Source organism: Protopterus annectens, chromosome 2.part1, assembly GCF_019279795.1.
Source record: "Protopterus annectens isolate FY-2018-M chromosome 2.part1, PAN1.0, whole genome shotgun sequence".
Classification (NCBI taxonomy): Eukaryota; Metazoa; Chordata; order Ceratodontiformes; family Protopteridae; genus Protopterus; species Protopterus annectens.
The window spans coordinates 1,654,153,151-1,654,168,309 of NC_056729.1; the positions used below are offsets into that span (position 1 = coordinate 1,654,153,151).

General features: G+C 38.0%; 1 protein-coding gene across 9 annotated transcripts in view; it reads right to left on the reverse strand.

The window, feature by feature from the left end:
- AGRN (agrin) overlaps window positions 1-15,159 on the reverse strand; it is a 3,161,231-nt gene that overhangs the window by 523,369 nt on the left and 2,622,703 nt on the right. For 8 of the 9 annotated variants that reach the window (XM_044063089.1, XM_044063083.1, XM_044063086.1 and 5 more), the window contains 2 exons: window positions 5,863-5,968; window positions 4,568-4,684 (listed from right to left, as the gene is read on the reverse strand). In XM_044063089.1, the coding sequence (XP_043919024.1) occupies window positions 4,568-4,684; window positions 5,863-5,968 (223 nt within the window). The remainder of the gene's footprint in view (window positions 1-4,567; window positions 4,685-5,862; window positions 5,969-15,159) is intronic. The other variant, XM_044063082.1, reaches the window with a different exon arrangement.

Consider the following 15,159-nt stretch of genomic DNA (forward strand, 5'->3'; position numbering starts at 1 on the left):
TGTAGGGAAGGCCGAGGATCAAAGGTTATGGTTGTTGAGTCACATGTGCTAGAAATACGACAATTTGGAACAGACAAGAAGGAGGCAAGAGGATATTAAGACATCCAGAAAAGAGATGGCTGGACTGCGTAAGAGAAGACCTGTGATGGTCAGGCATGACTGTTGAAGAATTTAAGAGAGCGATGGTGACAGTTGACATGACACCCAAAATCACTGGTGAAAATGCGAAAAAGGGGATTCACAATAATGATGATGATGATGGATGTTTACTTACGAAAATTCCAGTTTCTTAGTTTCATTTCTATTACAGCTTACAGCAGTACTTGGACATGACACTGCCCCCCCCCCCCCAAAAAAAAAAAAAACAAAAAAAACAAAACAAAACAAAATAGTTTTGAATGATATCTGCACTGCTAGAAATCAAAACCTGGCCCACAGACATAAACATAAAGTCACATACAACACCATTTGCCAACAGTTCCTTTAACGTAATGGTATCTTTTTGAGAAAATTCACACTGGTTCTAACAAAGGGGAAAAATGTGTCATAAAAAGATAGGAAAAACAAAAACAGGTTGCTGTTAAGGATTCTGCACATAGGCAGTGTCAGTACATTGCAACCCCATCAGTTTTGTGAGGGTCTGATGCTGCATACCTTGGCAGGGAGCAGCCCTATCTGTCCTGGCTGCAGCATCTTGTTTTTTTTCTAACTCCCCAATTAACATTGTTCTCTGGGAAGATAACAAAGACTGTGACCTCCCCATACTTTCCGCAGGTCAGATCCTAACTTATAGATGCCCAAACCACTGATGCCTTCCCTAATCCCATCCATTTCTAATTACTGATATTCTGCAGAAAAATATGTTTCAGTATATGGTTAAGTGGGTCTATGCTCTGTCATGCCCACCCTACATCTCACATCACATGCAGTATCACCAGTCAAAAGCAGCCTTTCCCTGGTCAGCTGTCCACCACAGACAGTGGTAATCATAAAAATCTACATCTCAGATAATCTAGCCAAATTCACTCTCATCAGATTATGATACAAATGAGAGGTTTCTTAGTTTTCCAGCAGAGAACACCTGGTTCAGAGATACCCTAACTCACATACAGGAGCACTTTAAATGATTTTTCACTTTTTTTAATTTCTCCAAATCTTTTGGGTTTCTAATACCATATCAGGAAGGGACCCCATTCCTAAGTCAAAGTATGATTAAAGTTCATGAAATTAATATTGTTTCAATCTTTGACATTAGCCAGAAGTGCTCTTCACAGCACCCACAATGTGCCCAGTGATAACTCCCTCTGCAATTCGTACAGTTACATGTGCTGGTAACATATCTAAATACGACTGTAAATTCTTTTGTCTCTTCATAAAAGACACACAGTTTTTAAGTTCCAGATCCCGGATTGCATAGACATGGGTGATCTTGAAGGAGACATCCCGAATATTCTGGAGAAACATGAACTCATGTGGCAATTAAAGCTGAACTCTTTTAGGAAGCCTGGACTAAACTACTACTGTTCAATTAAAAGTGCACTGGAGCTTAGAAAATTGCTAAATTATTTACATGACTAAAGTGGTGCAGCGGTTAATGCTGTCGCCTCACAGCAAGAGGTTCTCCAGTTCGATTCTCGGCTGGGGTGCCTTCTGTGTGGAGTTTGCATGTTCTCCCTGCATTCGCGTGGGTTTCCTCCGGGTACTCCGGTTTCCTCCCACATTCTAAAGACATGCTTCTGGAGTGTTTCTCCCCGGGCCTCCGCTGAAAACAGGATCTGTGGAACCTAGTCGGACTTTCCCGGTCAACAAAATAATAAATAAATAAATAAAATAAATAAATTTTATTCTACCAGTTGGTTTTAAATACCATTTTAAATCAGTTGTAATTTAAGTGTATATTTTGTTTCCATCATCACACATGTTTTCTTATCATTTTTTCTTTCTGGTTCTCTTTTTTTCCACTTTATTCAAAATGATGTGTAATAACAATACTAATTATACAATTATATATATTTTTATAGATAGTTTTTTGGGTTCTTGTACACAGACCTGAAGTCTAGAAGGACGAAAGCGATCTCTGTTAACAATAGGTTATGAAAATAGAATATTATTTTTACAATTGATTTTTAACATGCAAAGCGTATATGTATATTTTTATATACATTTTTTGATTGCCAAATGGACTAAGGTTGATATATTTCCAGCCATGTAGTATATTGTCTTGGAAAAAATCACAAACTTAATAATTTACTTAATAATCTGGTTAAATAAGAGGTACCACATCATTATAAATTTTATTTAAAGTACTTAAGGATTATATTATTATGACAGCTACTAAGTAGGGCAGGACCAGCTCGAATGTCACGAATATCGAATGTCACACTGATGGGGGAAGGGATGTGAATTTAACATCTGTAACAATAACACTTTGTTTTACAGCACAATAAACCACAGCCTTGCCTGATAAAAAGTATATATATATATATTTAGAAAGCTTGTGAGGAAACTATTACTCTATTTTTGTTTTACTTGGATCGTTTGCGTACTTAATAAAGGATTTTCGACTGGAAACAGACTGCCTGCCTTGCTTGGATTATTTCCGAATACTTAGCAATTCTGTACAATTTTATATATATATATATATATATATATATATATATATATATATATATATATATATATTTTTTTTTTTTTTTTTTTTGACTTGACGAGTTTAAGTTCGCTACTTCTACTACTTTTGTCTGATATGATTAATATAAAGTGATTAACTAGAGATATATGGACTGAAAATCTTCCACACAGAGAAGTTTCTTACACTGTTTTAAATTATTTTTTATAAGACCCCATTACTCCTACTACTATTGGGACAGTCTGGGTGTCTTTCTTCCACATTACTCTTGTTTCTGCCAGCAAATCCTGATATTTTATGACTTTTAAGTCTCTCTGTACGCAAGACACTGTAGTCACTGGGTGTAGCAATTTCAGTGATCAAAGTTACTTTTGTGTTCTTTTCATGGATCACTATATCTGGTTTTCTTGCATCTACCTTTTGAACTGTTGATAATGGGTGACCCCATGTGATGTAGACTTCATCATTTTATATGATGCTTTGTGGCTCAAGTTTAAAGTGTTTTTCAGCCACTTCAATAATGTTTGCACAATTCCTAGTGCAACAGTCTTGCCACATTATTATGCCTTTCAGTATACAGTCCTTCTGCCATTAGTATGTCACAATCAGCAACAAGGCGTGTGACTGTTTCCAATTCTGTTTTACAAAACCTACATTTGTCTGTTTCTCTCACATGTTCAATGGACTTTGTAAACCAAAGTGTACGCAGCCCACTATCTTGGGCCACCAATATTAACCTTTCATCTTTTGGTTTGAATTCGCCACTCCTTAACAATTCCTGCATTCGATCCTAATCAACATGAGGTTCTTCCAGGAGCTTTCTATACTTGCAGCTGTATTTATGCATTTCCCACTTCCCACATTTCCTGCCTTCTCTTCTGATCCGTCACCTTGTATTCTTTCTTTTGTTTTTGTCATATTCAGTTGCTGCTTGACTTTTATCTATTAATGGTTCGATTTCCATTCCCACTTGATGCAGGTATGCTTCTGCTAGACAAAGCAGGGAAGTCACCTTAGATTTATTCTCCTCGTGTTTCAAAACATTCACTGCATTTGGGTCTTGTGATATAGGTAGATATGTGTGCAGTCCCACGATTGCAGATCTATACGTGTAATCAGTTTCAAGGAAGCCCACACCGTCTTCAGATCTGGAAATATATAATCTTGGTATGCAATGATTTTTATAAATCATTTGATGAGCATGCAGTGTCCTTCTTGTTTTCCTATCTAATCTATCGAACACCTTTAGGGGCCAGTCAATCACTCCAAAACTGGAAGTTAGGACAGGAAGAGCTAATTGGTTCATAGCTTGAGTTTTGTTCCTAGATGTCAATGCTGTTTTCAGAATTAATTTAAGTTTTCTAAAATATCCCTTACCAAGTGTCACTCGCATTTGTTCATGTTTTATTAGGAGCTAGCCAATGGTCAAAAAGGACAGAGTATGACTGTGTATTAAGGACCTCCAACCTCCTACCATCCCTCCATCCTTTCAAGCTTTTCAAGATGCATTTGATAATGCCTTTCTGACACCAACTAACAGCCACCATATGAAGGAAGTCAGAATTTAGACAGCACAGGAAAAGTTTAAGTATCTTTCTAAGAATCTTGATGCCGACCCAGCGGTTATTTAAGTAGATGCTGCAAGAGGTTCAAAACTGGTACCTGCTAAAAATATCAAATAGCAGCTAGATTTTAGGAAAAAGGGTTATACCTTTTCTACTTTGGGTACTACTAGCCAGTAATTGTCAGACCCATATAATGCAATATTTGTGATAATTTAAGACATATAGGGAAAACAGACAGCAATCAGCTTGAACAAATAATTCTGTTAAGATCAAGTAGCCGTAAGTTATTCCTTATGTTAAAACATGGAAAAGAGTGTTATCACTTTAAAAGAGTTTCAACACATCAGATATACTATGCCATGACATAACTTACTTGGGCATCCTGCAAGGCCCACTCCAAGTGCAGCAGTTACATTGTCAAGACAACAACCATAAACAGTCTGACTGCAGTGTTTTGTTGGGGCAAGCAATGTTGGGCTTGGTGTAACTGCTGTGAAGAAAGAAACAAATATTTCAGACTTTTGAGAGCATTACTTTTTCAACAAAATAATAACAATGAAACAAGTACACATATGCAGAGAGAAATGAAAAGCAAACTGGCTCTGCAGTACAGAAGTTTTGGCTCTGACGGTGTAGTTTAGGATCGGGTAGGAGCACAGGTGTGGGAGCTGCATGAGAAAGATGGGAGTGATAGAATGACCAGCTCACTCATCGTAAGGGTGCAGGATGTTTAGCTGGTGGTACAGATGTGAAGCAAGAGCTCCTCCAAGTGGGGAATATTCAGTATTACAGTTCTTGCAACTGGAGACTCAAAGACTTAAGAGTCCACCAAAGAGTCCATCCATCCATCTACAACCCCTTTTTCCCATTTCTACATATGGGGTCAGGATATCACTTAAACAATGACAATCATCTAGAGCCAACGTTTATATCATCAGGTGGCTAGCACTGCCACAGTAGTTCTTCCACACCACACACTTGCATACACACTCATACCTATGGCCAATTTATTGTGTCCAATCCACCTATTGCATGTCTTTGTTATGTGGCAGGAAACCAGAAAACCTGGAGGAAATCCACACAAACACAGGGAGACATGCAAACTCTGCGCAGAAAACACCCCAGCTGAGAATCAAACCAGAGAACCTCTTGCTGTGAGGTGATAACAATATATGCTGTGCCATCCATAGCTGAAAATCATACTTGTTCAGAAGCATGCATTCATACTTGGTTTAGCACACTTCCCACTGTACCACACTTTTAAGCAATGTGGAGTGATGCTAGGCACATGTAAAAAAAGTTTCTTAACCCCCCCCCCCCACGACTGCCAGGCATAATCCCTGGCACTTGCCACTCTGCCCCCCCCAACCCCTCCAATGTCTTAGGACATCAGACATTGGGAGGAACAAATGGGCCTATAGTTAATAGGGCCAAATAAGTGTTTAGAATAAAACATAGCTGCAACAAAAATCACTCAGTATATGACAATCTGCTCAGATGCCATAAACACCTAACAGACAGGTAAACAGAATGCTCTGTTCTATATGTTTTGTACACCTTAAAATAATTTGGTGTATGTCAAACACTTATTTGTTCTGTAATAAATATGACATCAAAAATGCACTAAAGATACCAGAGTAGCACTTACCTGTCTGGTTAGAGACTTACCTTGGCAAGCTTTCTGGCTAACAGCTATGATGTCTTGTTGTTTCTCACAGCGGGCTTTCTTCAATTCACACTCATTGTTGTATGTGTTGCCATCAGAACCACAAACCTAAGCAAAGGCAAATGGGCAAAATCAATAATGAACATAAAAGTGCGCCAACAACAGATACTTACAATGCACCAGCTAACAAGAAACACTTGACCCATTTAGAATAAGTATCTACTGTACCTGCAATAACAACAGAGACACTGTCCCATCTCCAGGTTTATTTTCCACTTTATCACTCAGTAAACTGGAGCATTTCCCATACTTTCTACAGCATAATCATCATAGATTGGGCAAAGTATTCACCACTTTATTTCTGATGAAGCATTTTTTTAATATCCGCCCTTGGATGTACAACAACCCTTTCTGTGATAATGCCTTTTCAAACCTCTCATTCTTCCACTCATCCAAAAGGTTCAATTGTGGTTAACAGGATCAATTCTTCCACTCATCCAAATAAGAGAGGATTCACTAATTCCATTCAATCAAACTCCTCATCACAAATAACTGTAAAATAATACTGCCAAATACATGTTTATAGTACATATGGTGAATACATTTATCTCCATTTATGTCAGTGAAACCCTACACTTATGTAAATCTATGAAAGTATTTTCTAATGTAATATCTGTATCTATAATGTACGGACTATATTTTGCTGGTGCACATTACGTGACTGTATTTTATCTCGTACGTATAATCATTTGACTGTATATCCTACAAGAAATGCTATTACAGCTGGAGCTTCTGAAAAGGATCTCTCAACCACTTCACTTAACCAGTCAACAAACATTAAAATAAATAAAAACTCCTATCACTACCTCTATCAACACCTAAGTAGTTACCCACCTTTTTCCAGATGCTCTAACCATTCCTTTTTGACCACCTTCTCCCCCCCTTGCATGTCATTTCTCATTCCTATTTCAGCGATTTTCATTTTGATACTACTAATGTTCTCAAACAAAAAAGAAAGAAAACATACACAATGCTGGCCACTTAAAAGAGAAAAGTAACCAGTATGAGGTCACATGCTTTTTGCAACAGTGAAGAAAGGTAGTTTTGTGTTTGCTATTTCAATAATTAACCTAATGCCGTTAACTTGGTAATAACATGGCAGGGTCACACATGGTGCACAGCTGGAAGGCTTTTCTGACACACTTAGAACTGACCTTTTAATCAAGAGTCTTGCTAGTGCTATGAATAAAACATAAGATGCAAAGTGTACAGTAACTGTAAAATGCTAATATTCATTAACACTCTCTACATTTATCCATTTTACCTTACAGCATTCACGTCTTTTTACAATCATTATTTTTTTATAATTATGAGTAGGGGATGCATTCCCACCATGTTTGCTGAGCTTATTAAAGCAACTGTGATGTAAAACATTCTCAGCTACACAAAATCACAAATGTCTTGGACTGCTCAGGTAATCAATGTAAGCTGTCTGAATGAAGGCTGCAAGCCATCTGGAGGGATCTGTCATGGTATCCCCAGTGATTTTTCATAAACCCAATATCTCTCTGAACAAACAACATCAGATATAAGCACTTAATACATTATACCAGAAAAAAATGTACCCGTCTGTTAAACTAAAAATAATAAAACAATTACAGCTGTGGAGCTTTGACTTACACAATTAAATAAATTTGCATATTCCACAGCAGAGCAATGTTTGATTAGCACCATAGCCAAAACATTTGTATCGACTTTTATGACATTACTGCCAACAAATGAAAAGAATGAAGCTGGGATGTTGTGAGGTACTGCCAGCTAAGCCAGGAGATGCAAGGCAGTGGATGAGTTGCATATACCAGCATAGCCAGCTGGAGTTTTGTAAAGAATTATATGTCATTTATATATCAAACTGATTTGTACAGGTGCCTGTGTTGAAAATGTATTTGCAAAGCTGCTTGTATTAAAAATGTACCAACAGTGGGTCCTGCTGGACAGAACAGAAATATACCTGCATGTCAGGCTGTATTGTAACTGTTGAAATGAATAAATTGTAACAGAGGACACTGGAAGAGAAGAAGTTACTCTCAGTCCACCTAACTGTGAAAAATAGTCTGAAATTACATTAACTGGCTTAGGCCATAAAGATTGTATCTCACAATTCTGAAATATCTGTGAGTAGCCTGGCTTAGCAGCTCTGTAGGAAGTGCGGAAGTGTTAGAATTGTTGTATAGCTTCCAGATGTTGTAACACATCCTAGCAAAGCTCTATGTGTATGTATTATAACACATATGTCCTAGATTCTGGTTTAGTTTCTAGTAAAGGGCGTAGTGTGGGAACCAGAGTCAGATGACCAGATGTGATGTCATCCTTTAGCCAGCACTGAAATGCTATTTAGATATTAGTGAGGTATGTCACTTAGCTCTCAGCAGTCTGTTTGTGAAACCTGACAAAGAAAGACCACTCACCTACGTCACCTTGCCTTGTTCTTGTAAGTCAACTAGAGGACAGTAATTCTTTAGATCAGTCAGGAAAATATAATGAGATTAGTTAAGTATTGTTTTTCTTTATCTGCGTGAACCCTTCCATCTGTGTTATTTTTAATATTTCCTGTGATTTATATTGTGGTGTTTATTGTAAACAGATATTTAGTATTTTCATGTCCTTTTATTATTTAATATTAAATATATTTAAACTTTTCACTGTGGCTGGTCTTTTAGAGAATAGTTTAACCTTTGAGATCACTTATATTAACTTGGTGACACTGTGGCTGCTCCTGAAAGCATTGCCGTTTGCTCAAAATTACCATTGGTATTAGTATTACTTTCACTCAGTATAATTGGGTACCCTGGTAAGACCCTTTGAGTAACTAGCTTTGTGGGTGTTCTGGTGGCAATGTATCTACCGTATAGCCTGGGCAAAGGTGATTGAGCTAGTAAAGCTGTGACAGCCTTTTTCAGATGTGTGTGTGTGTGTTTGTGAAATCCAAAGCTCAAAGAGAGTGCATGTGTCAACTACTTTGGACAGGGATACTGAGAGAACTGATTTCACAGAGAGGGTGGTGGAGGACTTGGCTTGGAACACCTGGCTAAGGACTTAACTCCTTAGCTGTGTCAACGGGGAATCTTACTTTGGGCCTGGAGAGAGAGAGACAGAGACAGAGACAGAGAGGGAAATCCAGCTCCAGGACAGGTGTCTGCTCTCTGTGTGCTCTTAAGGGAAACTGTGCTTGGGGCAGAGAGCTGCATCTAGAAATAGTGTGTGTATATATCTTTGTTCCAAGCGAACACCTCTCATCAGTGTTAGTGGTGAGGACTGAGGCTCCTTGATTACTGGCCCAGAGGAGGGATTTCACAGAAGCTATTACAGTGTGCTGTCTGCATTACATGTACTCCTCAGTTTACACTAGTTCCATGGTTGATTCACATTTTGAGGAGGGGGTGGAATCAGAAAACTGGTTGTATCAAACCAAAAAACACATAGCATGTCACCATAACTACACAAACTAAATGCAATGTGGGCATTACTCCAAGTTTAATAAGAGTAACAACCACACCAGCAGGTTATACCTTTGACAGCTTTGTACTTTGCTGTCACCTCCACTTAAAAATACAGATTCAGAAAATGTATTATTTTCATCCATTTCAATGTTCTTCCACAGTGCAATTTAAGAGCAGGGTTACATACTTTGACACCAGCACATTATTTTCTACTTTATAACCCCAAGGTACAAGGTTCGACCTTCAGTCACTTCCTGCATAGGGTCCACCCAGGTTTTTCTATGCCCCAGTAATGTTTCTACAGAACAGTATACTTCATCCTAAAAACATGGCATACAGACAGTTACATTAACCTCCACATATGACCATAAGCCATATTGCATACCTCTTAACTGTCCAGATTTTCACAGAATGCACAGATTTTTGCTTCATATTTTTGGTCTGTTCCTCATAAAATTTGTGGTTTTCTGGAATTTTGCTGCAAATCACAGGCGACTGAATTCACTAAATAATAACAGACATTCGAATTTCTGACATCATATTCTTCAGAAAATGCGTGGTAACAGAAGACCTTTTATTCTGGCAACTTAAGTTTTAACAGCAATATTTAACATTTGTCCCTATTTTGGGGGCTTTGTCCTCCCCATTATTTGTGGCTTTGCTCAGATTTTTTGTGCTAAGAGGTTGAAAGCTACAAACATATGATTAATTGACCAAATCTTAAAAATAAAATTAACAGAATGCAAAATATGTATAAATTTGAATGCAGAATAATAGAACTGAAAGTGTATGTATAAACAAAGTCATATACTGATACCTTTAGGAATGCTAATTAGCTCACATTATCAAAATATCTTTTCAGGCAAGCTGCATTTATCTTATGGCTGGTATAGGGGAAAAGACAAAATATTAGGAAAAGTACAGTTGTATACACTTACCATAAATGTAGATGTTCGAGTGTATTCACTGTTGCAGTTGTTACATTTGGGTTATCTGCTTGCAGGTAGCCCTCAGCCGGCCTGATTATCAAAGTCTTGGGTTCTGCATCAGTTGCTGTCTCTTCTTCCATGACGTCAGGTAATTAGCATGCAGCCGATGCCATTAAATCAGTTTTTCTTGCCCCAAATGTCAGGTGCCCCCATAATGGGAAGCAATTATATACACGATTACACCTCCAACTATAAGCAAATACACCAGAAAGCTTAAAAACAGTAAACAAGAAGAGAGGTATAGCAAATAGAAAGAAGTACGGAGGCTGGAGGGAGGGTAACCAGGACTGCAATAGTGAATACACTCGAACATCTACATTTACGGTAAGTGTACATAACTGTACTATGTTCTTCGTGTTTCACTGTTGCAGTCATTACATTTGGGTAGATTCCCAAAACTAAGGAAGGGAGGAGGAAACTAGAGAACATTAGGACCAGCTATTAGGCCCTGCAAGACTGCAGTGGCAAAACCAGCTCTGGATTTAGAGCAAACCAAAATACTTCACAATCCTCCACTTTCTGCTAGATGGAGATATTCATCCTAATCCAGGCCCACAGCACAATAAAACCAATATACACAAAATACAAGACAAAACTACTTCTCTCTCATCTTCTATACCCACCAACTCTCTCTCTCTATTGCCCATCTTAATATACGAAGTGTTTGTAACAAAATTAGTCAACTCCATGCCCTCCTAGAAGTCCATCAATTTGATATTTTATGCTTAACTGAAACATGGCTAAAGCCTTCTATCAAAGACAATGAAATTACCCCTCCTGGTTATAACATCATTAGACTTGATCGCACAGCCAGAAAGGGAGGAGGAGTTGCAATTCTCTACAAAACAAAACTCCAAATTAGTACTATAAAACTGATTTGTACCCTAGACAATAATACTGAAATAATCAGCTCCAAACTTCAAATCAATACTACTAAATCCATAAATATAATTTGTGTATATCTCCCTCCAGGAAATAATATTAACACTCTCGAACACATCCTCAACTTACTCTCTACCAACCTCCCTCAAGAAACAATAGTCTTAGGCGACTTTAACATAGATTGGTATCCCTGTAACAGTACTACCCCACCTCACATATTAACCTTTATGGCTTTAAACAACTCATTAATAGTCCCACCAGAACTAATAAAACCAACAATAATGAAACCACCTTAGACTGGATTCTTACTAATACTCCCCAACAAACCTACCAATCAGGCACCCTTCCAGATGATCTAAGTGACCACTCACTAACTTATATCATTAGACAAAAAACAAACCTAGCATTATCTACAACATACAAAACACTACGTTCTAAAAAACAATTTAACTCTGAACAGTTTCAAGCTGAACTTAGACAATGTAATTGGGCCCCACTTAAACATCTCCCACTTAATGAAGCAATAGAATACTTCAATTCTACATTCCTATCTATCCTAGATCATCATGCCCCAAGTCGGAACATTAGAACCAAAGCAAAAACAGCTTCCTGGCTTACCAAGGATACTAAGCAAAAGATCATTCTCAGAAATAAATCTTGGGTCAAATGGCGGTCTACTAAGAATCAAACTGACCATCAAAACTTTAGAGAGCTTAGAAACAACACAAAAAAAGCTATCCTGACAGATAAAAAGAACTATTACTTGCAATTACAACAATCCACCAAAAAAGATCCTAAAAAATTCTGGACTAGTATTAATAATCTTCTATCCCCAGGTCAGTCAATCACACCTAACCCTCAGGACTCTGACCCAGACAATCCTACAAAAACAGCCAACGACTAACTCTTTCTTCACCAACACTATCCAAACTCATGCAAATCACCTATCTCCAGACACTACTAAACTACTCTCACCCACTTTAGATACTCTTCCTCCCCTTCACTTACAACCTGTATCTACCTCCTTTATCTTATCTCTACTCCAAAAACTTAAACCCACCACCCCCTCTGCTGACAAGCTTCCTGCAGAATTCTTGCAAATAGGAGCCAAAGCCACTGCCTATCCTATTTCTATCCTAATAAATAGATCTATAAAGGAAGGAATTTTCCCTTCCATATGGAAGATATCTCACATCATTCCCCTACATAAAGGGGGCAATTCTAATGACTTTTCAAACTTCCGTCCTATCGCACTTCTATCACCCATAGCTAAAATCATGGAAAAATGTATCCATAAACAACTACTTAACCACCTTCTCCATAACAACCTACTTGCAAACTGTCAACATGGATTTAGACCGTCCCACAGCACCACCACTGCATTACTTTCCTTTATCAACTCCATCAACTATTGCCGCAACAACAATAATCTATCATCTTCTCTCTTCATAGACCTATCAAAAGCTTTTGACATGGTTAATCACAAACTTCTTCTGCATATACTACAATCTCTCGCACTTCATCCCTCTTCCTTAACATGGTTCACATCTTACCTAGAAAACCATCAGCAAGCAGTATGTTGGAAAAATTCACTATCTAATCTCCTTCCTATCTCTTTAGGAGTACCTCAAGGGTCTATCCTGGGTCCCCTTCTATTTTCTATCTTTATTAACGACCTCCATTCAGCTATTCCTAACACTACCTGCATACAATATGCAGATGATTCCACTATAATCTGCACTGCTTCCTCTCAAACTGAACTCCAGTCTCTTACCCAAAAAGCTTTTAACTCTGTTGAACAGTGGTTCTCTGACCGTTGCCTACTCCTCAACCCCAAGAAAACCAAATTATTACTGTTTTCACCTACCCATAAATCTTCCCCTCTAAATTTCTCTATCACTGCCACTGATAACACTTTTATTTCTCCTGATTCTACTACAAAGCTACTAGGTATAACTATTGACAACAATCTTAACTTTGATTCTCATATCAACAACACAATAAAAGCAGTTAACAAAAAGATTGGATCCCTTTATAGAATCAAACCCTTCCTTACACCTGAAGCTAGGACCACCTTAGCTAGATCTCACCTTATCTCTACCCTTCTATATGCTTCCCCTGTTTACACTAATCTTTCTACAAATAACCTTAACAAACTTGCTACATCTTACCATAATATTGCTCGATTTGCTACAGGATCCCTTTTTAGAACTCATCACTGTCTGAACCTAAAACAGTTAGGTTGGCTTGAATTTCTTAACAAGCTCATTTATCAACAGCTCTTAATAGCTCACAAAATTCTACATCAACCATCCAAAACACCAATACTCTCTAACCTCATTACTCCTTATAATAACCTGAAACACCTACGTTCTTCAAACAAACTGCTGATTAATATTACCAAACCCAATAACTCTGCAGGTGACTGCCTTTTTTCCAACTCTATTGGAAAAATGTGGAACAAACTTCGTTCCAATATCTCATCCTTGTCCACTCTTCCACTATTTAAAAAACAACTGGAAATGCATCTTAATAAATACTGGCTTTGTTCTTGTACCAACCCTGATTGACCCTTCCTTCTTCCTTTCCACTACCATAATTTCTTCCTTCTCTTTTTCCTGTATCCTGATTGTTCCCCTCTTTAATCTCATATATTCTGTACAAAAAAAAAAAAAAAAAAAAATTTCTATCACATTTGTTTGTCAATTTGTTATTCACGCTATGTTTTATCATTTGTGTATTGCAAGTATTTACTTATTTGATTATTAATCTTATCTTGTAATTGCTATTTCCTCTTATATGTGTTTTACATGTACTAATTCAATTTTGTATACAATCTACTAACTCAATTTTGTAAATAATTTTTTCATCTTTGTTTTCATCCTTTTATCTTTCTATCCTTTTATGTTTTTGTTTAAACTTGTAATAACCATTGGAGCTTTTCTCCCCAGGCCTCCACTGAAAATGGACATACATCCAGCTGGACTAGCCCGGTCAACAAATGTAAAATAAATAAAATAAATAAATAAAAATAGGCAAGTGGTATGAACAGAACTCCAGGTAGCAGCTTCTAGGATGTCCCTGGTAGGGACCCATCTAAGAAAGGCTGTTGAAGTAGATGCAGCTCTAGTGGAATGTGATCTTATACCCTGTGGGGTAGGTTTTCCATGGTGCTTATAGCAGAAATGAATGTAATGGCCTATCCATTTAGAAATGGTTTGCTTTGAAATAGCCTTCCCCTCTGTCCCTGCAGCAAAGGCAACAAGTAGCTGTTCAGTTTTTCTGGGAGGCTTAGTCCTGTCCAAGTAAAATCTAAGTTGTCTGTGCACATCTAAGGAGTGCAGTATTCTTTCTCCTTTGTTCTGTGGATTAGAAAAGAAGGTTGGCAAATGACTGGACTGATTAAGGGCCACACTGGATACCACCTTGGGCATAAAGGAAGGATTGGTCCTGAGGGACGCCCTGTCTGCATGGAAGATTATGAAGGGCTCCACTGCCATGAGAGCCTGTAATTCAGACACTCTTCTTGCTGAAGTGATGGCTAGAAGGAAGGCAGTTTTCCAAGAAAGGAATTTCAACTCTGCAGTTGGAGCTGGCTCAAAGGGAGGTAGACTGAACTTTTCCAATACAAAATTAAGGTCCCAGGCTGGAGTAGGGGTTCTCCTGGGTGGCCTTAAATTTTTGGCCCCTCTGAGGAATTGCTTCAGCAGGGGGTGAGAGAAGAGGGGTTGTTCCGTATTATAATGTGTTGAAATGGCAGAGGCATGAATTTTAATAAAAGAGAAGGAAAGGCCCTTGTGAAGCATCTCTGTTACGTCGTGAAGAAGCTGCAGTAAGCTGGGCACTGTTGTGCCCATCCCCTGAGTTTGGCTCCAGGAACAGAATCTTTTCCACTTTTCAGCATAGGATTTTCTAGTACTAGGCCTCT